Source organism: Heteronotia binoei, chromosome 21 (genome assembly GCF_032191835.1).
Source record: "Heteronotia binoei isolate CCM8104 ecotype False Entrance Well chromosome 21, APGP_CSIRO_Hbin_v1, whole genome shotgun sequence".
NCBI lineage: Eukaryota > Metazoa > Chordata > Lepidosauria > Squamata > Gekkonidae > Heteronotia > Heteronotia binoei.
The window spans coordinates 86,964,331-86,989,666 of NC_083243.1; the positions used below are offsets into that span (position 1 = coordinate 86,964,331).

Consider the following 25,336-nt stretch of genomic DNA (forward strand, 5'->3'; position numbering starts at 1 on the left):
AACTTACCTTATTGGGAGAACAAGGAAATCAGGGATCTGGGTTCCTGGTCCTTAGGGAGCCCCTAGGCGAAGAGCCACAGGCCAAGAGCCCTTTAGCTTTCGCTCTTCGGCTCGCGCCTTTGGCAGGGCACAGCTTAAAATGCAAAGAGAGTGGAGCAGAGGCACTCCTAAGCAATCAGCAGCAATCACTCTCAATCTCTTTCACCTTTAGCCCACTCAACCAAACAAAGAGCAAACAAAGACAACTCAGAATTTTAGGCAGCCCCACAAACCTCAGAATGAAGTCTTTCAAAACTCAGAAATTCTCAGCAACTTCTCCAGCTGTCTCAGCTATCAGAGTTACTCTGCTCTGTTCTGCTCCTCTCAGACCTCTGTGAGATGTGCTCAGCCTTTGGCAAGGCGCAGCTTAAAATGCCAAACATGTGGACAAAGGAGACCCAATAGATGTTGTTTACTTTGACTTCCAGAAAGTTTTTGATAAAGTTCCTCATTAAAGGCTCCCTAGTAAGCTCAAGAGTCATGGAGTAAAAGGACAGGTCCTCTTGTGGATCAAAAACTGGCTAATTAATAGGAAGCAGAGAGTGAGTATAAATGGGCAGTCTTCGCAGTGGAGGACGGTAAGCAGTGGGGTACCGCAGGGCTCGGTACTGGGTCCCATGCTCTTTAATTTGTTCATAAATTATTTGGAGTTGAGAGTACGCAGTGAAATGGCCAAGTTTGCAGATGACACTAAATTGTTCAGGGTGGTGAGAACCAGAGAGGTTTGTGAGGCACTCCAAAGGGATCTGTTGAGGCTGGGTGAGTGGGCGTCAATGTGGCAGATGAGGTTCAATGTGGCCAAGTGCAAAGTAATGCACATTGGGGCCCAGAATCCCAGCTACAAATACAAGTTGATGGGTTATGAACTGGCAGATACTGACCAAGAGAGCGATTTTGGGGTCGTAGTAGATAACTCACTGAAAATGTCAAGACAGTGTGCGATTGCAATAAAAAAGGCCAACACCATGCTGGGAATTATTAGGAAGGGAATTGAAAACAAATCAGCCAGTATCATAATGCCTCTGTATAAATCGATGGTGCGGTCTCATTTCGAATACTGTGTGCAATTCTGGTCACCGCACCTCAAAAAGGCTATTATAACATTGGAAAATGTGCAGAAAAGGGCAACTAGAATGATTAAAGGTTTGGAACACTTTCCCTATGAAGAAAGGTTAAAATGCTTGGGGCTCTTTAGCTTGGAGAAACGTCGACTGCGGGGTGACATGATAGAGGTTTACAAGATTATGCATGGGATGGAGAGGGCAGAGAAAGAAGTCCTTTTCTCCCTTTCTCACAATACAAGAACTCGTGGGCATTCGATGAAATTGCTGAGCAGTTGGGTTAGAATGGGTAAAAGGAGGTACTTCTTATATAATATAATAATAATACTTTTTATCACCAAAGGGTGATGATCATGTGGAATTCCCTGCCACAGGAGGTGGTAGCAGCTACAAGCATAGCCAGCTTCAAGAGGGGGTTAGATAAAAATATGCAGCAGAGGTCCATCAGTGGTTGTTAGCCACAGTGTGTATATATATGTGTATGTATGTGTGTGTGTGTGTATATATATATATATATATATATATATATATATATACACACACACACACACACGTGTGTGTGTTTGTGTATACATTTTTCGGCCACTGTGTGACACAGAGTGTTGGACTGGATGGGCCATTGACCTGATCCACCATGGCTTCTCTTTTATTCTTATGACCCCAAGCATTTCTAGAAGGGAATCTAATTCTTTGACCTCAGTCTTACTGGGCTGTATACCCTCTCTGACATACAGAGCCACCCCACCTGTAACCCTTCCGATATAACTTATATCCAGGAATCACCGTGTCCCACTGATTCTCCTCATTCCACTAAGTTTCTGAAATTCCTACAATGTCTATGTTTTCCCCCCAACACTAAACATTCCAACTCACCAATTTTACTTCGAACACTTCTAGCATTTGTATACAAACATCTATAATTTCCCAGGCAAGTTAGGCCCGCAACCTTCCTACTGCTGCCTCGAGACTTCGGCAGATACTCCATACTGTTTGTCACTATCTCAGTGGACAACTCTGATCCATTACCCGGTAGAAAAGTAACAGCTAACCCTTCATCTCTTTGAGATGAGTCCTCCTGAACCAGAGACATTTCATCTCCTGTCGGCTTTCCCCCAAGATTTAGTTTAAAAACTGCTATGCCACCTTTTTTATTTTAAGCGCCAGCAGCTTGGTTCCATCTGTGGACAAGTGGAGACTGTCTCTTTTGTACAGCTCCTGCTTGTTCCAGAAAGCATCCCAGTGGCTAACAAACTTAAACCCTTCCTCCCTACACCATCGTCTCATCCACACATTGAGACTTCTAATTTGTGCCTGTCTCCTCAGCCCTGCACGTGGAACAGGTAGCACTTCCACTTTAAGAAGTGGACTAAAAGTTACAATGATAAGCGCAGGCAACATTTGTCCTGCAAAGAACAGCAGCGTGCCCAGGGCACTTGGCTTGCCTGCTGGCTGGCATGATTGTGCCACATGGGAAGGGGGAGTAAGGGGGCACCCAGCAGCACACTCTTGCAGGGTGGTGCCCTAGGTGGTCACCTACCCTGCCTACTCCCACACGCTGGCCCTGCAGCAGACACTCTGTGTCTGGGGTATTGCAGTTGGCTGAAATCAATAGAAGCAACCAACTGGTAACCAGAGTACTGTAAGAAGCTTGATGCTCTGCAGAAAACCTTGTGAGGAGAAAGCTATAGGTTGGAACTCTTCAGAGAACTTTGTGTAATTGCCTCAGTGCTTCTGTTGTCCTTACTTGAACTGTATTGCTGTGAAGCTGTTAGAGAAGCTGCTAGCTGTAGCAAGTATTGGCTAGGCAAGACTAGTAAGGTTTTTTGTTTCTGTGCTTCTTGTTTGTCTATACACCTCTATATTTTTATTCTGTCTTGTAAATAAACTGCAATTTCTTATATTTCAATTGGAAGGAGTTCTGGTCCTCATTACTAGTCTAATTGGGTGAATACACACGAAGTAGTAGACAAAAAGGAACACTCTATTTTTGTTAACTGGAATTTTTCTTTAATTGGATTTCTGGACCCATCCGAGAACCTGATGTTTTGATACCTCCAACCCTCTTCTCTTCTCCCTTTATGCTTTCACTGCCCCGTTATTTTTATTCACCACCCCCCAATTACACCCAAGGCTACTACTGCCCCCCTGGATCATTCCAGAGCCCCCCAGGGGGCAATATCGCCCACTTTGGGAAACACTGCTCTATACGCTGACAGATCTGGAATAGCTGCACTCAGCCAAGATCTATTTATAGCCACCTTTCTGTGTGGCTATAAATTGATTTACATGTCAGAGTCATCACTTCAGAGGACTGAAGAAAATGCAAGAACAATACCACTGGTGGCATGCTGCAAAAGGAATATTTCTAGTCCATTTAATTGATCATGAGGAAAAAAGGGCAGTTAGGAGGTATTTGGTCCTATTTATGAGGCCCAAGAGAGATGTGGGCATTCAGTATCATTGAAACAGAAGACCTCTCAAAATCCCAGTGTATTAGATTGAACATCTTGAAACAGGCTCCTGGGAAGAAAGTTAATTTTCTGGGTTTTTTTTTTCTTTAAACTTGAGCAGCTCAGTGTAAATCATTGAAACAGTGCCTAATGATTACAGCCCTTTAAAAAGTGTGGGAGTTTTGCCCCAGAATTGGATCTTTACAAATTCTGTGGTATTCTTTTTCGGTCTCTTGCCTGGTTGCACAGCTGGTATCGTCTCTACTTCTTTGTTACTTGGAAACTTTTAGCATCTCTACCTGTCTGAGGTAAATATTTCCTTTCTGATAACAATTCTGTATTCCTACATAGAGTTTATTTTTCTCTTTTTTCATGATTCTTAAAAAGCTTCTTGAACACTTGTTGCCAGTGGGCAGTAGCTAAGGTTTCTGCAACAGAGTTAATGAAGCTCAGGGGACTTTCCAGAACAATATGCCATGCGCCACAAGTGGCTAAAACAAGACTGGGAAAATAGGCCAAAATCTCCTCCTCCCCTCACTCTTGTGGATGTGGAACATGAATGTAGCAAAGGGCTGTGCTAATGGATGTGTGTGTGTGGAGGGGGGGGGGAGTCATTTTCCCTAAGAGTCCCTTGTGCTGCATGGCATACTGTTCAGCAGCATTTCAGAAGTGAAGGGGGACTGCAGAGGGAAGGCTGCAAAAATTGTTTCCCCAAGCATACAGTGTTTATGGAAGCCTTGGAAGCCAACACTATATCTAGGGATGGGCACAGACCCAAACCCAAGTTTGGTCTGAAATTTGGCCAGTTCACAAACCCTGGAAGGAGCCTTTCCTGAACACTAACCAAGCTTCTGCTTGGTTCTGTTCAGGTGTCCCCCCACCTCATGTGCACATGCCACTTCTAAGCAGCATTGGGCACTGCCCCTGGTGCGCCTGCATCATCCAAAAGTGAAGCAAGCTTGTCACTTGATGTGCTCCTGTCACTTCCGAGTAACACAGGCACATCAGGGATGGTGCCCAATGCTGTTTGGAAGTGGCATGTGTGCACTGGGGGGGCTGACACACTTGTGTCTCTTCTCGATGGTACAGATGCACTGGGGGCAGTGCGTGACATGGCCCAGAAGTGATGTGCATGTGTCACCAGGGGGACTCAGATCTGGTTCAATTCAGTCAGGCTTTCCTCAGGGGCTTGGTTTGGGGCCGCCAGGTTCGTGAACAGCAAACTTGACTTTCCTGCTAAGTGCCCATCCATAACTATATTTTTCCCTTTCTATATTTTTATGTTTTGTTATGCCTAGTAAGACAAAAAAAACCTTTCAAGGCTTTTTAATTTGGGTAGCAATTTTATTAGTTTAAATTATGATAAACAATTAATATGCTGTTACATACTTCAAAATAGTATTTTCTATTAATTATCTTTTCAGAGCAACAGAAGAACCTGTCATCAATTTCTTTCTTCCAGAGCATTTAGTAGGCACATTGATGAACAAAAGTTATTGAGGAAGACTCAGCATGGGTTCTGTAAGGGAAGATCTTGCCTCACTAGCCTGTTACATTTCTTTGAGGGGGTAAATAAACATGTGGACAAAGGAGATCCGATAGATGTTGTTTACCTTGACTTCCAGAAAGCTTTTGATAAAGTTCCTCATCAGAGGCTCCTTGGTAAGCTTGAGAGTCATGGGGTAAAAGGATAAGTCCTCTTATGTATCAAAAATTGGCTAATTAATAGAAAACAGAGAGTATAAATGGGCTGCAGGGCTCAGTACTGAATCCGATGCTTTTTAACTTGTTCATTAATGATTTGGAGTTCAGACTAAGCAGTGAAGTGACTAAGTTTGCGGATGACACTAAATTGTTCAGGGTGGTGAGAACCAGAGAGGATTGTGAGGCACTTAAAAGGGATCTGTTGAGGCTGGGCGAGTGGGTGTCAACGTGGCAAATGAGGTTCAATGTGCCCAAGTGCAAAGTCATGTACATTGGGGCCAAAATTCCTAGCTATAAATACAAGTTGATGGGGTGTGAACTGTTGGAGACTGAACAAGAGAGAGATCTTGGGGTTGTGGTAGATAACTCACTGAAAATGTCAAGACAGTATGTGATTGCAATAAAAAAGGCCAACACCATGCTGGGAATTATTAGGAAGGGAACTGAAAACAAATCAGCCGGTATCATTATGCCCCTGTATAAATTGATGGTGTAGCCTCATTTTGAATACTGTGTACAATTCTGGTCACTGCACCTCAAAATAGATATTATAGCATTGGAAAAAGTGCAGAAAAGGGTACTAGAATGATTAAAGGGTTGGAACACTTTCCCTATGAAGGAAGGTTAAAATGCTTGGGGCGCTTTAGCTTGGAGAAACGTCGACTGTGGGGTGACATGATAGAGGTTTACAAGATTATGCATGGGATAGAGAAGGTAGAGAAAGAAATATTTTTCTTCCTTTCTCACAATACAAGAACTCGTGGACATTCAGTGAAATTGCTGAGCAGTCAGGTTAGAACTGATAAAAGGAAGTACTTCTTCACCCAAAGGGTAATTAACACCTGGAGTTCACTGCCACAGGAGGTGGTGGCAGCTACAAGCATAGACAGCTTCAAGAGGGGATTGGATAAGCATATGGAACAGAGGTCCATCAGTGGCTATTAGCCACAGCGTATTGTTGGAACTCTCTGTCTGGGGCAGTGATGCTAGGAATTCTTGGTGCTTGGGGGGGCACAGTGGGAGGGCTTCTGGTGTCCTGGCCCCACTGGTGGACCTCCTGATGGCACTTTGTTTTTTTTTTCCATTATGTGACACAGAGTGTTGGACTGGATGGGCCATTGGCCTGATCCGAAATGGCTTCTCTTATGTTCTTATTCCCTAGCTGGTTGTTATGTATAGTTTGTTATAGTCACGTGATTTTTTTTCTCCTTTACTTTATTAAATTGCCACTTACCATGACTTGGACAATTCAGGCTAGCCTGACCTCATCAGATCTTGGAAGCTAAGCAATATTGGCTCCGGTTGGTAATTGGAAGGGAGACCACCAAGAAATACCAGGGTCATGATGCAGAGGCAGGCAATAGCAAACTACCTCTGAATGTCTCTTGCCTTGAAAACCTGTACAGGGTAGGGTCACCATAAGTTGACTGTAACTTGATGGTACTTTCTACTGCTTATAAGACATACCTGCATTATCCCATGAGTTTTATTTCAGATCTTTCAAAAAATAAATATATATAAATTCCTTGAACTATGAGCCCATTTTTTTGAAAAACGTCTTTTGGATTTTTGTACCAAACAGAGTGTTTGGTTTGCTGGTTTGCAATTCCGAATGGATTTACTTGGTAAAGGCCATGAACATCAAATATCCTGTGCTTTTTTCAAATTACAGATAGATAGAATTTGATACCTGGTGCAGAATTTTCTCTCATCACATCAGCTCGTCAAAAATACACTTTTAGGGAATATGTTTGAAGCTAGTCCAGTCAAAGATATGTCCACAAGCCATATTTTACTGTGTCTGCCTTCTTGCCCTTTCATAATCTTGTTTTCTTCCTGCTGCACCTCCTTTTAAATATCCTGGTTCATAGTGCATGTATATAAACAGTAATGGGCAAATTGGACAACAGTTTTGTACATAGTATGTAATATGAGTTTCTTTGGCTTAGAATCTAGACGTTGGTTGATGCTGAGTGCAGATAACTGTGGGGTATCTCTCATAAATTGGCAGATGTGAAGGAATAGTAATTAAATGAAGCAGATGCTTTGTAAATTGTACATTGATCATCTGTACATCGGTTCTCCATCCATAAAATGCTGTGCCTTTGCCAATGCATTGCAGTGCTTCATTTTTAAAGAGAATTAAGGCATGTCTTGCTGTTTAAAGTGATACAATAATTGAGCTTCATGTAAGGACATATATGCCTTGCATCAGTCTAAGAACACAACATAAGAGCCCAGCCCGGTCAGACCAGTAGTCCATCTAGTCCAGCATCCTGTCTCACACAGTGATCTGCCGGTTACTCTGGCAGGCTGCCAGGGCATAGGGGGCAAGGCCTTCCTCAGTGCCTCCTGGCACTAGCACCCAGAGGCCTCTGAGTGTGGAGGTTCCCTTCAGTCATCTTGGCTGGTAGCCACAGATGGACTCTTGTGAAAATTATCCTTTAATTTTGAAAATCTGTTTTACATTCTTGATAAGAGACTTGCCCAAAGTAGTTTTTAGGGCACTTAGCAGTAGGTACCATGAAAAAACCCACAAATATATAGATAAATATTTTAAGCTATGGATTGGTGCCCAAAATCTTGGGGACAGTTTGGAGGACATTCCACAGCTGAAGCACCACTGTTGAAGTCCCATCTTCTGTGGGCACCCACCTTGATTCCTAGATGGAGTGGTACAACCAGGGTATGTGATGAAAATTTTAAAGGTTGGTCATGTTTATAAGATTATAGCCTTGTCAATGGGTTTAATTTGGGGTATTGATTGACCTGGAGAGGAATGGCCCCCATTTGGAGTTCCTTATTTGTTATTTGTCCTGCTGACTTTTATTAGTGTCTGTTTTGTTCTCATTCTTAGGCTTGGGTTTTAACATAGTTGGAGGGACAGACCAGCAGCACATGTCCAATGACAGTGACATCTATGTTAGCCGGATTAAAGAAAATGGAGCTGCTGCCCTGGATGGACGCCTACAAGAAGGAGACAAAATTTTAGCAGTAAGTGCTTTAAGGTTTTCCACAGAAATTGTTTTAGGGTTGAAGCTTTTTTTTTAAGTGAGGTTAGAAAAACTAGTTTAGTGCCTGCTGTGGAAAGTACATAAATTACTTTAAAAAATTAAAATACATATATAATGTAAAGTACTTTTAGATTTATGAAAACAATCAAATAAAATTAACCTTACTGTCTGCACTGCTTTTATTTCTGTGAGCATCCTCTGTCCACCCTGGTTTGTCCCCTTGTGTGAAAAGTGTTTCTTTTAAAAAATTTCTTTTCCTAGGTTAATGGCAAGGACCTGAAAAACATGTTGCACCAGGATGCTGTGGATCTCTTCCGGACAGCAGGGGATAGTGTATCACTAAAGGTCCAACACAGGGTTTGTATTCTCTGTACCTCCAGATTGCTCTTTAGGACCTGACCCATTGTTTGGAATTATGGGTGCTACTATTATCTCCTGATGAGTTTTTGTGATGTACAAGACCCAGTGAATGGGGAACATTGTATCCCTCGCTGGATTTATCTTACCTCTTGTTTGCTGTGTCAGGAGGCAGCTGTTACATTTTATTATACTTTCAACAATGCAATGCTCTCCAGTATGAGCCCCAATGCTCTCCAGTATGAGAAGGGGAGGGTAGACAGATCCCTGCCTCAGGTAGCTTGCTGAAGAGAATCACTGAATGGAAGGATGAAGAATGAGGATGAAATGTGAGCAAATTCAGTATGTGTATATATAAGCTCTGGTTAGGTTAGGAATGAAGGTGGTAAGATCTTAATGAGAAAAGTAGCCACTGCGGAAGGAACCTTTAACCTAGTTTGTAAGTAGGGGCAAAAGGATCATTTGTTGGAGTGATGGATAATTCATTGGAGGAAAATTGAAATCTTTCATTCATCTCAAATGTAGCAGGGTTGTGTATGGCAACTAGAACATAATAAGCGAATGAAATAAATAAATTGTGCAAATGGAAGAGAAGAGATAACAGTTAAGCTCATTCACTTTTGTGGGATTTGCTCTGTGTTTATTTCTTCATGAGTTAATGAATACTGTCTGTGGTTAATTTTTAGCATGTGTTGGAGCAAGACCCTCCAGTTTTCCAGAGGTACAATGAAGTGTTTGGTCATGTTTGCATGCCTTACCAGCTTTTTCTAAGGCAATGACTCTTCTTCCCATTACAGCTGCTGCCTCAGAATGGTCCCTCAAGCCACCGAGGAGACGGAGAGCCAGGAGGCATTCCTTTGGCTGTGATTTTGGTGCCTGGGCTGGCCATTGCAGTGGCTGCAGTGTGGGCCTTCTTGAGATACCGACAGCGAGTGTGACCGATGCCTTCACCTTTAGGGAGACCTAGAGAAACCTACAGATCTATGGAGTAATTTAAAGAGAGCCAATCAACACTTTTATTTTTGGACTGACGTTGGGTAGTGAGGAGAGGAGAACATCTTCACCTGCTGTAAAGTTATTGCTGCTGTTTGTAGTGTCATGTATTGGGTGACAGGGATAGGAAGTATGAAGATTGTTTATGAACAAGGATGCCCCATTTCACTGATCTTGCATCTGATCATTTAGTTCCCTTCTCCTTTGTCCTGTGCCCCATGAATTTTCACATAATTGGTATTTTAGAATAAGAGCTGTGATACAAAGGCCTTCCTATTCAAAACTAGCCCTTCCACTTGTGGCCTGATAAGCTGTTTCTGAATCTTGAAGAAACTTCTAAATCAATTCTAGTGCAGGAAGAGGAGCTGGGCTTGGTGTGGGGGGTGAGTCATCCTGGAGCATGCAGAAGATAGCTTTTGCTTGCCAAAAGAGGCTTCTTCAGAGCCCAGGCCTAGCATCTAAAGTGGGAAAAGTCTTTGGGCATTTGTGAATTAAACCTTATCTGAGAATATCCCCTTTCGTTCAAGTTATCTTACAACTCATGGATACTCTGATTGGTAGTGATAAGTGAATATGTGATGGGGAATGTCTGATTCTTTTCCTTAATGGGATGGGGTGGGGTCATTTTAATGATATGCCTTAGAGAAAAACATTGGGCTTAATCCTGTAGGTTTCTTGATGATGTTCCCACTATTGTTAGGCTACTGACATAAGCAGTGAATGTCGAGGTATTGGGGGAAAGGTGTAGTTTGGCATAGTTGGGGAAGGAGAAGGGGATGAGAGAAGCCAACTGGTGGAGGACCAGCACCATAAATCCATACTGTTATATGGAAGTACGTTGCGCGGAAATCAGTGGAGTTGGCTTCCAAGTAAATATGTAAAATACTGGGGTACAGGAAGAGTTCCTAAGAGATGCAATAGAAGAATTTTAAGCAAGTGCTGATAACTATTCTGGTGCCGATAGGTTTAGAAGTATTCATACTTCTAAATAAATGGCAGAAAAGTGTGGAATGTAAAGGCAAAATAACCCATTGGACTACTAGGTGTGCAGCTTTTAGGTAGTGAAAAGCAATAATGGGATAAAATATTCCTTTTCCCAATGTAGTGATAGCAAGTGATTTGCTATTCTCAGAGCCCCTGGGATGAGATTGTTGATAATACATTGTTGGTCTATCCATGTCTACTACTTCTATGTTGAAGAGTTGGATGGTATGGTTGCTAGGCATACCCCTGTGGCTAGTATATACTCTACAGGAAGAATATGGTAATGAGCTGTAATTGTAGGGGGGAAATCTTGCCTGTCACTACACTCACTGTGCAACTGTAGTAGAAGTGACTGTGCCACCTTTTTGATGCAGTGTGTGTGGTGGGGAGGATTGAGCTACAAGTTACTGTACTGGCATTGTGGAGCTGATTGGGCAGAATAGGCTGATCTTGCTGTTGGGTCTTGCAGTGCAGTTCAGCGGGGGAATCAGCTTGAGCAGACTGTTGGGTGTTCATCCACTCTATTGGGCTGGATGTGCATCAGTTTCAGTATAGGCATGTCCTCTAATGCCTTCTGGGGAGTAGGAAAGCATTTTGTGCCCCACCAGGTTTGCCCTAAAGCAGCTGATCATGGGTTGGATCCCAATCTCTCACCAGCTAGATTGGATCCAGATTAAATGCTGCTTCTGGGAGATGAGGGATGCTGGGGCATGACATAAGGGGAGACTGCCCTAGGAATAGGGAATCTGTGGAAATTGCCAAGTTATTCTGGGTCCAATACACTGATTTTTCCCACCCCCTGTCACAACCCATGGTATCTCTGATGGTCCTCTAAACTAAGGAAAGGGTAAGGAAAGGGGAAACACAAAAGATGGGTTCTATGAGTGGAACTCTGTTCAAGGTCCTTGGGATTTAGTTAAACATCTGATTTAGCATTCTATAGATTTGCTGAGAGTGGTTCATCTCTTTGCCCCAGAACTGATAGCTGCAGTCTGAAACACCTTAACCTACTAAAGAAGTCTAGTGGAACTCAGTGGGGGTTACTTTCAAGTAAACATTTGCAAGATTTATCAAACTGGCTTTTACTTAAACCACCGAAGTACAAAGCATCTTGTGTAAGCGATGGACGTCCTGTTTTTATGCTATACATTTCTTGACAGGACAACCTGAATTGTGGCCTATAAAAACGTAGTTACAGTCTTTGAGCCTTACTAGCAGGCAACAATACTATGCAGGAGAAAATCTGTAAGATTGGGAGGAGACAGAACTTCAAGGAAAGCTGCAACAACTTCACTTTCAAGATGGTTACTTTCCTATACTGCACATATTGTTTGGTGACTTGAAATCACTGAGGTCATATCAGTTTCAGTTTTCTCAGAGCAAAAATGTTTTTGTATATTAAAAATATGTATATTAAAAAATATAATGCCAAAAAAAAATCACATATGCAATATATGTCCTGAGTCTTTAAATTATGGTGTCATACCTCTTTAGTTTCCTAATCCTACTATCTCTTTAAAAGATTTTTTAAAACCATCATTCTCAGAATAATCTCATTACTGGAAGGTTGCATGCTACTGCTCATTAAAGCTTGTTTCCACATCCCAGACACTGGGATCAGGGACAGGCTCTCACTCACACTCACTCACACACACACACACCTCTCTCTCTCTCTCTCTCTCCCTCTCCCCACCCCATTCTCCTGTTTGAACAGGTACATTAATTCCTGGAACTTGTTTCCAGCAATGGAGTGTAATGTTTTTCTGGTAGGAAAGAAGGCTGGTTCAGTGGCTTGGAACTTGTTTTCTGTTTGTGCAAGATCAGTGCTTGTCAGTGGGCTCTTGCACAAATAGAAGTTTTCGCAGAAGAAAGTGACTATCACGTATGAAACTGATTCATAGGAGCCAAGCCAGGATTTGGGAAGGGGATTGAAAACAATAAGGATGCCTCTTGCATTGCAGTCTGAATGGAGAATGTTGATTGCATTTTTGGTTGTTTGCCTCAAAAAAGTTGAATTGTATCTTTTGGAAATTCTGGAAAGGATAACAAAGGATTGAAGAACATTACCCTTAGTGTAAACCAGTTCTTTCTGTTTCTGTACTGAATTATGGGCTTTAGTGGATTCTTATTCAATTGTTGGTTCAACAGTTGAGGTTGTGAACAGGGAGCTGATTTTTGGTTGATCAGTTTGCCTGTTCATGAATGCTTGGAGCCTGTTTGGGTTACTTTTCACCTATTTAAACAGTACATACAGGACTGTTCAGTGGGCAGCATTCCATGCATGTACATTCCCTCACAGCCCAATAGAGATCCTGGTTTTCTCCTCCTCCCACAGACCTATTTCTGCACACTCTTTGAGAGCCAGTTATGTAAACAAACAGCAAATCTGCCAGCAATGACAAACACTGTATTAACCCCCCCCCCCCCCTTGCTATTTGGTGTTAGTTTATGTCTGTGTTATTAATGTTGTTTCATGTACAGCCTTTTAGAAGGTGCAGTTCCCACCTTTTGTTTCTTTAATAACCTGATCTGACCATCCATGATCTTCACTCGAATAATTTTCCCAAATATAAAAGCCCCTGCATGACATGGAAATACAGTTCCTCACAAATGCTGTGCACCTGTGAAGCATGTACTGAAGTTCATGGTATCCTTAGATGTAACTTCAACGTTTGCTGGCTAAATACTTAGACAAAATGGGAAGGTGTTTTGTTTTGTTGAAAACATTGCTCGTGTTTTGGCATTCATGTTGTTGGGCCTGAAAAGTAGATTAAAAACATTTGCTCATGATGACAGGACAGAAAATAATGCCCACATTCTTTGAACTTGTTAACATAGCCCAGTCTAATTATTTGGATCCATTGTGGGGTCTTTTAAAAGTGATTGCAGCGGTCTCTGGACTTACAATGTTGCCACTTGCTTATGCAGTCTCTGATTGGCTGGTGAAAACATACTAACTGCCATACAGCAGATCAGGGAAAGAAGTGACTGTATACAGCTTACAAAACAGGTAGGTAGAATTTCTTTTAGGGGTACCCAGACTCCTGCAGGTTCTGGTCACATCATAATTGGTTGCCATGATGAACATGACACTGGTTTTATTCATCATTGAATCAACTAATAGACAAGCCATTTGTTGGAGTTGGTTGGGTGGTTGCACAACAGCATGACTTGGCCAGGGTGGTGGTTGTATTGGCTGCCACATAGCTAAACAGCTTGCCGGGGTCTACCAGCAGCAAAAGTCACCAGCAAGTTTTACAACTTGGCCAGGCTTTTCCTGGAGAGAGGCTGTCAGAGAAGGGAAGAAAGGAAAGCTGAAGACTGGGATGTGGCTGCTAAAGGTAGATTGGCTGGTAGGTGAGAGAAAGAAGCAGGAAAAGTAGAGAGGCTAAGGGGGCTGCTAGGGGATGGAATGCAAGGGAAATGAGATGCCCTTCACAACTCATGGCTCCCCCACATGTTCATTCTGCTCCCAGGGACCATAATCATGTTGGGGTGGGGATGTCGTTTCTGTTTTAAAACATTTAAGTTCCTAGGATTGTTCTATCAATCTAGACCCTGGGGACGTGAAGTGCAGCCCTAAGCAGGTCTACTAAGATAAATGTCCCCATTTATTCAGTAAATTTACTCCTTGGAACAAGGATCGCAGCCTCATCATTCTTAGACAATATTAGAACCATTTCCTTGTTTTGCTTGGTCCATTCTTTGTTTTATTTGCACCTTTATGGCACTTCAGTGTATTTCATTGGTGCCCATTCCAGTCACCAATGTTTGCCACACCCATGAACTAATCCTGGGATCTGCTTACCAGAATGGTTACCATTGATTTTGGTAAGTTTGCCCAGTGAGCTCCTTCGTGGTGAAGATCACAGAATCGCTAGTTTCTTTTTTGTTCTGAAAGTCTTTGTCAGCAAAAAGTGAACACAGAACTGCTAAATGCATTCTCTCCCTGAATCATTTAAAATTGACGTATTATGTAGATTGCTCTTGGAGTAAACTGGGAATATTTAACTAAATATAGTTTAGTATTTAGTGCCTCTTTCTAGAACTGCTTTAATGCAAATGCAATATCTATGTCGGGAGAGAATCTGGTATTAAGGAATCTGGGATTACTTATGGGAGCTAAGCCATGAGCCCCATGGTGCAGAATGGTAAAGCTGCAGTACTGCAGTTGGAGCCCTCTGCTCACGACCTGAGTTCGATCTTGGTGGAAGCTGGTTCAGGTAGCCAGCTCCAGGTTGATTCAGCCTTCCATCCTTTTAGGTCAGTAAATGAGTACCCAGCTTGCTGCGGGGAAAGTGTAGATGACTGGGGAAGGCAATGGCAAACCACCCCGTAAAATCTGCTGTGGAAGCAACATCACCCCAGAGTCAAAAATGACTGGTGCTTGCAGTAGAGGACTACCTTTTTTATGGGAGCTAAAGAGGTGGTTTGCTTAGTACAAAGTATTATTAACATCACTTCAGTATAATTGGTTTTGGATCCTGAATCCTGTTGAAACCTTAGTGAATGGTTTATGCTTTAGTAGAATAAGACTTGAAAGGTTCGAAGAAAAGAGTATAGACATGTCTTTCTTTTATGTTCTCCCCCTCCCCCCCACAATAATAGCAATGGCGCTTTCTAGAGGTCCATCATCCTTGTTCTCTTGACCTAGGTGAACTTGTGCTGTGTATCTATTGTTTTTCAAGGGTGAAGTTATCACAGTTAAGAAAATCCAACCAGTCCCTGTTCTATATATCAGGTTATATTTCTCAATTCCTGCTGGTTCTTGTAGTTAGTGATATATGGACAGGTGATTTTTTCTGAGCACAGTGATACAGGAACCACAAATGAGTGAAACTGAACTTCCTTAGGTTCTAACTGAACCTTCATATGAAGATTGTTGGCTACCCTTATAAAATGTCAAGTGGTCCATGGATCTTCTTCGTGGTCTCTGTGCTTCACACTCATGGGATGAAGCGCCAGCGCCAATCCCCAATTGGTAACGCCAAAGTCCGGGATTTTTCGCAGCCCGACCCTGGTAGGCATGCGCAACAGCCCCAGTTTGCATGCCCACCCAGTGGGCATGAATATCCCGCCAGTTCCTTCTTTACCACCACATCAGATAGACATGTTTGTCATCACTCCGGTCGGTAGTTACTTATCCTTTTTGCTTCTCTGGGTTTCTCTTTGTTTTCTTCATTTCTTGTTATTGGAAAAAAAAGAGAGAGAGAGACTGTTAGTTTAGTTGTTGCAACTCTTCGGGGTTCCCTCCACCACCCTACTCCCACCATTCCTTGTCTATGGAAAGACAGGTTTTTTTCAAATGGTGCCTGAAGTGCAGGAGCAAGATTCTTCCTCCGGACGGACATTCTCTTTGTTTGCTGTGCCTTGGGGAAGGTCACCAGGTGGAATCCTGTCATCACTGCTTGAAATTTTCTAAGCAGACGAGAAAAAACCGAGCTGCAAGGCTTTCGGTGGCGCTGTTAAAATCGGCTCTTGCATCACAGATGCTGACATTGGCTTCGACCAGCGCTTCGATGCCAGGATGGCCATCGAAGCGCTGGTTGAAGCCAATGTCATCGATTCCAGCCTCATTATCGAGCCAACTGACTCAACTACTCCAAGGAGCTGACCGCCCCCACAAGCGTGCAGGCTCGGCATCTCATTCAAAACGATCGACTTTGACCAAGAAGGCCAGAGGGGTCTGTGACTCTCGCTCAGCTGAGCCCAGGAAACATAAGGAGAAGAAGAGGCGCCAAGATCGGCAGACCCCTTCTCTGCAACCAAAGGACCCGGCGATAGTTTTGGGGGAGCCTCCAGAAAAAATCCTTGCTTCACCGATTCCACCGACCAACCCCTCAGGTCTGACGGATGTTCTGCACACCTCCCTTTCCGGCTCTGACCAGGAGGTTGACCCTACAGAACGGTCGGCAGACTCGAAGGAGGGCAGCAATCCTAGTTCAGCATTGGACTTAGAAGTTTCGCAGTCAAGGGACCGCTCGACACCGAAGATGCTGGAGATGCTGATGCTCCAGCCTGAGAGGTTTGGGGAGACTTCAGACCTTTTTCGATGTCCGCATCCTCTGCCCAACTGGGACCCACAATCATGGGCTTATCCATTTGGGGGCTATCCCTATCATTCCCTTGGTATCCTCCTCAGAACCCAGACTGGGATCAGCATTCTGAGACCTCACACCACTCCAGAATCTTGGCACATTCACCGGGTCGACGGGATTCATCGATATTGACTTCGACCCCGAAGTTGGTCAGGAAGCCGACACATTCCAGTGTTCCCGACGTCGTGCAAACCTCTGCAACTAGCATTACCATAGATGCCCCAGGCTTACCATCTGCAGAGAGCGCCTCTTCCTCTCCATTGACCTCTGACGACAATGAGGAGGACAAGTAGAGTCATCAGCAAGAAGGGTCGTCACCAGAATCCAAGATAGCTGAGGATCTTCCAGTCTCTCCTTCCGAGGATTGGAAATCCTATGGGGAGCTAATTAAAAGAATGGTGAACTCCTTGTCTCTGCCATTGATGACACAGATGTCATTGATGACACAGATTGTGTTTTGTGTGGCAGTGACGATGGCAACTGGGTTTATATTGGTTCCAGGCCATTGATGACACAGTCTTTGACATTATACAGAAGGACACTTCGACAGCTGTAGCTCTTCCCATTACTAAGGTCATCTTGCAAGCCATTAAAGATCCTTGGTCCAAGCCTGCCTCAACCCCTATGTCTTCCAAACGTATGAATCATATGTACAGAATCCAGGAACAGGGCACAGAGTTTCTTTTTAACCATCCATGCCCCAACTCTGTGGTGTTGTCATTCTCGTCCAAGGCTAAGAAGACCCACTCCTCGCCTCTAGATAAAGAGGGGAAGAGGATTGATACTTTTGGCAGGCGCTTTTATTCTGCGGGCATGCTTGGAATAAAAACTTCTAACTACTCTGCCTGCATGGTGAGATACCAGTATTCCCTCTGGGAGCAACTCTCACCGCTGTTAGCCGCTCTGCCTAAGGATAAACGTTACCTGGCCAAAAAAGCCTAGAGGGAGGGGATGCTCCTGGCAAAACAACAGCTACAGACCTCAAAACACATTGTGGACACTGCAGCTAAGACACTTACCTCGGCCATTACATTGCATTGTCACTCCTGGCTTTGTGCCACTGCCCTCCAGTTAGACACCAGATTCTGGGTTGAGGATCTCTCCTTTGAAGGTAAGGGTCTATTCAGCTCCACTATGGATGCAGTCCTACAAGAAATGGAGAAGAGCATTAAGACGTCACGTAATCTGGGAGTACCTGCATCTTCCTCTCGCCCTGGCAAGCCTCGTCTATGGTCTAAGCAATGGCCTGAGAAGCCCTACCACACCAAATCCCCTGAGAGTTCGTGGAAACTGCGTGTGGGACAGCATGAGGCCAAGAGTTCTTTCGCTGCAGGAGGAAAAGCCAAGTTTTCTTCTTTCTCCTCTCACATGGAAAAGTCCAAGACTAACAGGAACCCAAGCACCCCCCCTTTGGCACCCCCTCTTGACTTTGGCACCCCCCCTTCTCCCCCCCCTCCTCTGGACTCATTCGCCTCCACAGATTTCTGCAAGCATGGCAGTGGATTACCACCGACAAGTGGGTCTTGTCCATCATACAGGAGGGTTATGCGATAGAATTTGTTCAGCCCCCTTCTCATCCCAGATTGGTGATCACACACCCTACAACTGTTTTACTGGAGCAAGTTCAAATTCTTCTAAGCAAGCAAGCAATAGAACTGGTTCCCGACCATCTCAGGGGTCAGGGGTTTTATTCCAGATACGTCACAGTTCCCAAGCGGAACGGGTGACTTTGTCCAATTATGGATCTGAGAGGACTGAACGAATTCATTGCTTATCAGAAGTTCAGAATGCTGACTCTACAAAGCATCCTTCCACTCATCAACAAGGGGGATTGGATGGCTACCCTCGACTTGAAGGATGCCTATTTCCACATCAGCATCCTCCCCAGTCACAGGAGGTTTCTTTGTTTTGCCATTGGGATGAACCATTTCCAATACCAGGTGCTCCCTTTTGGGCTCTCCACAGCCCCCAGGGTCTTCACAAAGACCATGGTTGTTGTGGTGGCGTACCTTCATCTCCAGGATATCATCCTTTTTCCTTTTATAGCTGATTGGTTGGTGGTTGCTGTGTCCAAAGCTTCTCTAAGAGTGCATCTACAAGTGATTCTCTCTCTTTTTTTTTGCACCTTTAAGACCAATTTAGCTTTATTCAGAACATAAGCTGTACCATTTTTACATTTATTTTTTTATATGTATATTTTATTATTATTATTATTCATTATCCATTTCTCTACACACTTTCTGATATCCATTTTACATATTTCCCCTAACCCACCCCCCTTAGTCTATACATCCTCTTCTTCTTCCAGCCAGGGACAAAGGGCTTGAAGCTTCCACTGAATGTCCACTCTCCTTTCTTCCTTCGCCCATTTCAGGTAGGTCCGCCACTTTTCCTTGATTCTTAATCTTCTTTCCTCCTATGATCCTTCTTGAGACATTATAGCAGCTATACCTGACTGAACAAAATTAGAGAGATAATTATGCCAAGTTCTTTCCTTCCATTTACTTTTATCCTTCCATCCTGCCGCTATTACCGTTTTACCCGCTGATATCATTGCTTTTAGTAAATCTTGATTATTCTTCCCTGTTGTCTCATTCCCTAATACACTCATCTGCATTAATTCAAAGTTAATTCTTGGCTCTACCTGAAAGAGTTCCTTTATCATTCCCACTACAATTACCCATAATTTCTTGGCCTCAGGGCACTCCCACCACATGTGGGTGTACCATCCCTTCTCTTTCTTACAGTGCCAACACTTAGGGCTCAACCCAGGAAACATATAAAGTAGCCGGAGTTCTATACCATTTAGTAAAAAATTTCAGTTCCATTTCTCTAACCTTGTGAATTTTAACTTTTTTAAAACCTTCCATTAACTTCTCCCGTATTCATTTCGTTATTTGGCCTTCTGAATTCCATGTCCGTTGAAGGTAACTTATTGCTCCTTTGTTGCCTGAATTCATACCTCTGTATAAGATGCTTACTATTCCTTTTTTTTGTTTTACCCATTAATTTATAAATCCTTTCCATAGGTTCTTCTTCATTTATATTACTTTTCTCCACTTCCTTCTTAACTTTAGTGTACAATCCTGCGGCTTTAAGCCAATATTGTGCTACTGCTACTTCTTGTAAATCCTGTAATGGTTTTAACTTATCTAAAATTAACAAGTCTTCTACCCTTCTGAAACCTTTAATCTTAAGTAGTTCACTCCACCTATGCTCCTTATCTCCCTCCATCAACGTTTCTAATGGCGTCCATCTAGATACCCTATTCAGCCATTTCAGCTGCCACTTCTTCCACACCATTAACCCATTTTTCCTTGGTCCCACGTTTAAATTAAGTTCCTTTGCCTCCATGTTCATAAAGATGCCATGTTTTCCTACCTTGCTATTAGCCTCATTCTCTTTTTTTTTGTTTGTCCAAAAACTTTTTTATTGAATTTAATAAACATACAAATAAAGCAATCAATGACTGTATCTGCAATCATTCTTTGTGTATAAGCATAGCTTACCAGCAGAAAACAATATATATATATACAAAATACAAACAAAACACACACATACATAATTGGCAGCTGAATTAAAAAATAAGTACTCTGTCCATATATTAATTACATCAAATTAATAATGTCATAATATCTACCAGGTATACATGTACGCATCTGATCTACAGGACCAAAAGAAAATTTAAGAAATGGAAGCCACTTGTACATCAGAGATTCGTTACTTTCTGAATTGTTTATATTGCATAAACTATCTGCTATCTTGTCCATAGCATAGACCTCCCAGATTTTAGCATACCAGGCTTTAACTGGAGGAATATTGGGAGATTTCCAAAATTGGGCTAACACCATTTTAGCAGCAGCTAGTAAAAGGGATATCAGGGATTTATTAAGAGAAGTAATAGAAAAATCTTTCCAACAGTCAAGCAAAATGAGTTCCAATCTTAAGGGTAAACTATAGCCCGTGATATCCTTGATTTTCGCCACAATTACTGCCCAAAACGACTGCACCCTCGGGCAAGACCACCAGCAGTGTATAAATGTGCCCACCTCTCCACAATTTTTCCAACATTTGGAGGATTGATTTATCGCCATATGGCTTAATCTCTGAGGTGTTAAATACCACCGAAACAAAATTTTTTGAGTTTGTAATTGTATATTCAATGATTTTGAAACAAACGAAGGAGATGACCAGATTTGTTGCCAAACATCCTCCTGAAAATTAATTGAACTATTCCTTTGCCAAATTTCTTGATAGGATAACAAATCAACAGCATCAATGTCTAGCAAACCCTTATAAATAAATGAAATCAGTCCCTTCCGCTTAAAAAAAGGAGAATATAGCAAGTGTTCAAAGAAAGTAAGAGGTCGATTGAAATTGTATTTCTTTAAGAGTGATGTCACCAAGTTGTTAGTTTGCAAGTATTCAAACCATGGGATTTTTGTCCCACCAGTTTTCTCTTCCAAAGATTTTTTGTCGAGCATTTTTCCATTGGACAAAATATCCACAAACCTATAAAGGTTATATTTTTTCCAAATTGGAAAAGACTTGTAAAAAAACCCCGGTTGAAACCAAGAAACATCCACAAAATGAGATAGTGGAGATATTGGAGGGGCTAAAGAGAGGCGACGTTTGTCCCAAATCTGAAAAACAGCTTTAAGAAAAAGGTTGGAGGAGATAATAGGAGGTCTGTTCTTCGGAAATTCCCATAATATAGAGTGAAACGATTTGTTATTTAGATAGGTATCTTCTAGGGCCTTCCAACCTGAATTTAAGTCAGCATCATGGTATCTAATAAGGCCACCTAAAATGGCAGCTTCATAAAATTTATGCAGATCCGGAAGAGCCAGACCCCCTGAGGATTTAGAACGAATAAGAGTTGCATACCCTATTCTAGACAAGCCCTTGTTCCAAATATATCTTAAGAACGAACGACGCCAACCCACAAATAAATCTTCAGGAATAAGAATAGGAATGGCTCGAAATAAAAACAGAAATTTGGGGAAAATAAAAGATTTAATAATCTGAATTTTTTCATTCCAGGGAATGCGTGAAGAATTTTTATTCTTTTGCAGGGTAAGAATGTCCTTAATCAATAAATGATGATTAACTTTAAAAATATCTTCCAATTTCAAAGGTATATTGATCCCCAAATATGTCCAATATCTATCAATTTTTTTAAGGTGATAAATAGAGTAGATGGAGTCTTGGAGAGCATCCGAAATTGTGATGGGATAAAGAATGGTTTTGGATGGGTTTACTCGAAGGCCTGATATAGAAGAAAATACAGATAATAAATCAAAGACAGCCGGTAAAGAAGACTTAGGTTTTGTAACAAAAAGCACTAGGTCATCTGCAAACAAAGACACCTTAATTTGTTTCTTTCTAATAGGGATACCAGCGATAATATTGGTATCACGGATAGCATTAGCAAGAGGTTCTATTGCGATCGCAAAAAGCAGAGGAGACGATGGGCAACCTTGCCTCGTCCCTCTGAAAAGATTAAATTCTTCAGAATCCAAATTATTAATAGAAAGAATAGCAGAAGGCGATTTATATAAAGAATGGATTATCTTCAGAAAATTCGGGCCAAAGTTCATTTTCTGCAGTAAGGTTGTAAGATAAGGAACTTCAACGGAGTCAAAGGCTTTTTCAAAATCAATAGACAAGATAAAAGAAGACTCAATATTAAATTTCCGGCAGTATTGAATAACATCAAGGACCATTCTAGTATTGTCCGTTAACTCACGGTGTGGGATAAAGCCCGATTGGTCAGGATGAATGTAGTTCCCTATAAAAGTATTAAGCCTAGCCACCAGAGCTGCTGTAAAAATCTTATAATCACAATTAAGGAGCGATATCGGCCTGTATGAACTAGGGTCTAGTAAGTCTTTGTCCTTCTTTGGAAGAAGTATGATTTTTGCCTGTGACCAAGTAACAGGGAAAGAACCAGACTGTACAAACTGATTGCAGGCATCTGCCAAGATGGGAGCCAACAAAATGTTAAAAAAATTATAAAATTCTGGTATAAAGCCATCTCGGCCTGGAGATTTATTGGATTTCATAGACTTGATAGTCTCCTGTATTTCAAGTGCAGTAAAAGGTTTGTCCAAAAAGGATTTAACCTCAGGAGAGACAGGCTTAATAACTGAGTGAGTGTCTAAGAAAGATGAAATAAGGTCTGATGATGGATGCTGGGAGGAATATAGAGATGAATAGTACTTTTTAGACACTCCTACAATATCCTTAGTGGAATGTTTCAAGGTACCAGATTTAGAACGAATGGAAGAAATAGCCATTGAGGATACTCTCTTTTTAACCTTCCATGATAGGAGTTTAAGAGATTGAGGAGTTCGAAACCAATATTTTTGTTTTATAAAAGCCATTTGTTTTTGAATCTTGGAGACGTCAAAAGATTCTAATTTTTTTCTTTCTATAAGAAGTTTTGAATAAGTTTTTTTGCTACCAATTTTTTTAAATTTCTCTTCCAATTTGGTAATGTTGGCAACCAAATCAGATCTAATTCTTTCTTTTTCTTTTTTATACGAAGAGGCAATAGCCATAAATCTGCCACGAATTACAGCTTTAAAAGAATCCCAAACTATATGCTGGGGTACTCCACGCTCCATATTGAATTGAAAAAATTCTTTAATGTCTTTTTCAATGGAATCTGTAACCGATTTCATAGACAGAAGTTTACTATCCAATCTCCAATTAAAAGAAAAAGATCTGTCAGTACCGCCTGACATATACCCTTCCAACCATGCATGATCAGACCAAATCATTGGGCCAATTTCTACTTTAGAAAAAAGATTAGAAATAGAATCTGAAACTAAAAGAAAATCTATTCTGGAATAAGTTTGATGACGAGAAGAAAAAAAGGTATAATCTCTTTCTTTTGGATGTCTGCTTCTCCAAATGTCTGACAGATTATAGGATTGAAAAACTTGAGCTAAATCATTTTGGCCATTCAAATCTTTTGATTGAGACCGTTTATTGGCAGATATAGGTAGCAGGCTTTTTTGAGATCTATCTAAAGAAGGATTAACAACATAGTTGAGATCTCCTCCCAAGATAATGGGCCCTGTATGAAAGGTTTGAAGTTGTGACAACGTATCTTTAATAAATGCAATTTGCCCATCATTTGGAGCATACACCGATGCCAGAGTATAAGGGCTACCATTAAAGACCCCATTGATAAAAATATACCGACCCCTAGGGTCAATTGAGGAATTTTCAAAAGTGAATTGGACTGATTTACCTATTAGGATGGCCACACCTCTTGCTTTGGAAGACCCATAAGCTTGAAATTGATGAGCAAAAAATTTGGACTGGAAGACCCTGGGCTGGTTACCCTTAAGGTGAGTTTCTTGCAAAAAAATTATATCTGGTTTCTGACGAGAGATGGCAGAGGCAACCCGTTTTTTCTTAATTAAATTATTTAGCCCGTTACAGTTTAGAGAAAGAAATTTCAAGTGGCACTCTGCCATAATTGAAAGAGGAAATAACCAAGGTTATCAAAATTATTACAATTTATAGCATTTAACCCAGGTGCCACCAGGATAGCTCGAGATGAATCCTGTAGATCAAATTTCAAAGGTATAAGGACAGATTTCAAATCAAAGGCTTTAAAAAACTTCCAGCTAAAACCATAATAATTCAATACAGTTATGCTGCCCATAACAAAAACAAAAAACCATAACCAACACCAGTGGTCTAGCATTAACAGACACTAGCCACTAACTCACCCTCCAACTCTGTTAACCCAAACTTGGGAAAACAACAACTACTTACTTAAAAGGTTAAATTTGAAGCGGAAGTCTTCGTTACTGAAGACACCACACAACTAGCAACAACTACCAAATGGAGCTATTTAAAAAAAAACCCAAAGTTCTCCATTCTCCCTCTCTGCCAAAAATGCTTATATTTAACAATATCAACCCAGCAAAATTAAAATTTATAAACAGAATAACAGAGCCGAATGTATAGAGAGTTTTATAATGAAAGGCCACACAAAGCTGATTGAATCAAGGCTAAAATGCCTAGAAAGCTACATATAATAAAATCTGTGCCTTTTATCAACTCAGATTAGTGAATTAAAGATAAGTACAGGCAAACTAATAAACCATGTGTAACAGCATCAGATCTCGATCACAAAGTTATAGTGAAACTTAAGACACTATGATAAAAATACAATGAAACTTTAAACAGAATTATGAACACTATTAAATACTGATCTCCCCAAACACTCCCCACCAACTATCCTTCAGCCACTTATAAGCCTATGTAGGGAGATGTGATAGTAAGGGAAACAAATTTCCAAACCTTCATAATAGCATAAGGCACAAACTGACACACACATACATTCCCTACCAACCCTCTGTCTCACACACTCATTTCCATTCAAGAATTCACAAAGGAAGGGAAAAGGTCCTGACACTTCATTAACTCACAGTAGAAAGAAATATATTGATATAAAGCCCTGATCATACTATTCAAGTTTCTCACTCAGAACTACCCCCCCTCACTCTCTCACTCACTCCCACACCCTCTCTCGTCACCCAGCCTCCCCATTCAAACACCTACTTCCACTTACTTTTTAAACCATATATTCCAAGTCACTCCATTCTTCCAAT

The 25,336-nt window shown here is 41.7% G+C and overlaps 1 protein-coding gene across 1 annotated transcript in view; it reads left to right on the top strand.

Moving 5' to 3' along the window:
* The window catches only part of SYNJ2BP (synaptojanin 2 binding protein), a 41,958-nt gene extending 29,917 nt beyond the window's left edge, over positions 1-12,041 (top strand). Inside the window, exons 2-4 of the mRNA XM_060261686.1 lie at positions 8,112-8,248; positions 8,530-8,625; positions 9,423-12,041. Coding sequence (XP_060117669.1) covers positions 8,112-8,248; positions 8,530-8,625; positions 9,423-9,563 — 374 coding nt within the window. The 3' untranslated portion in view covers positions 9,564-12,041. The remainder of the gene's footprint in view (positions 1-8,111; positions 8,249-8,529; positions 8,626-9,422) is intronic.
* Positions 12,042-25,336: the final 13,295 nt, after the last annotated feature.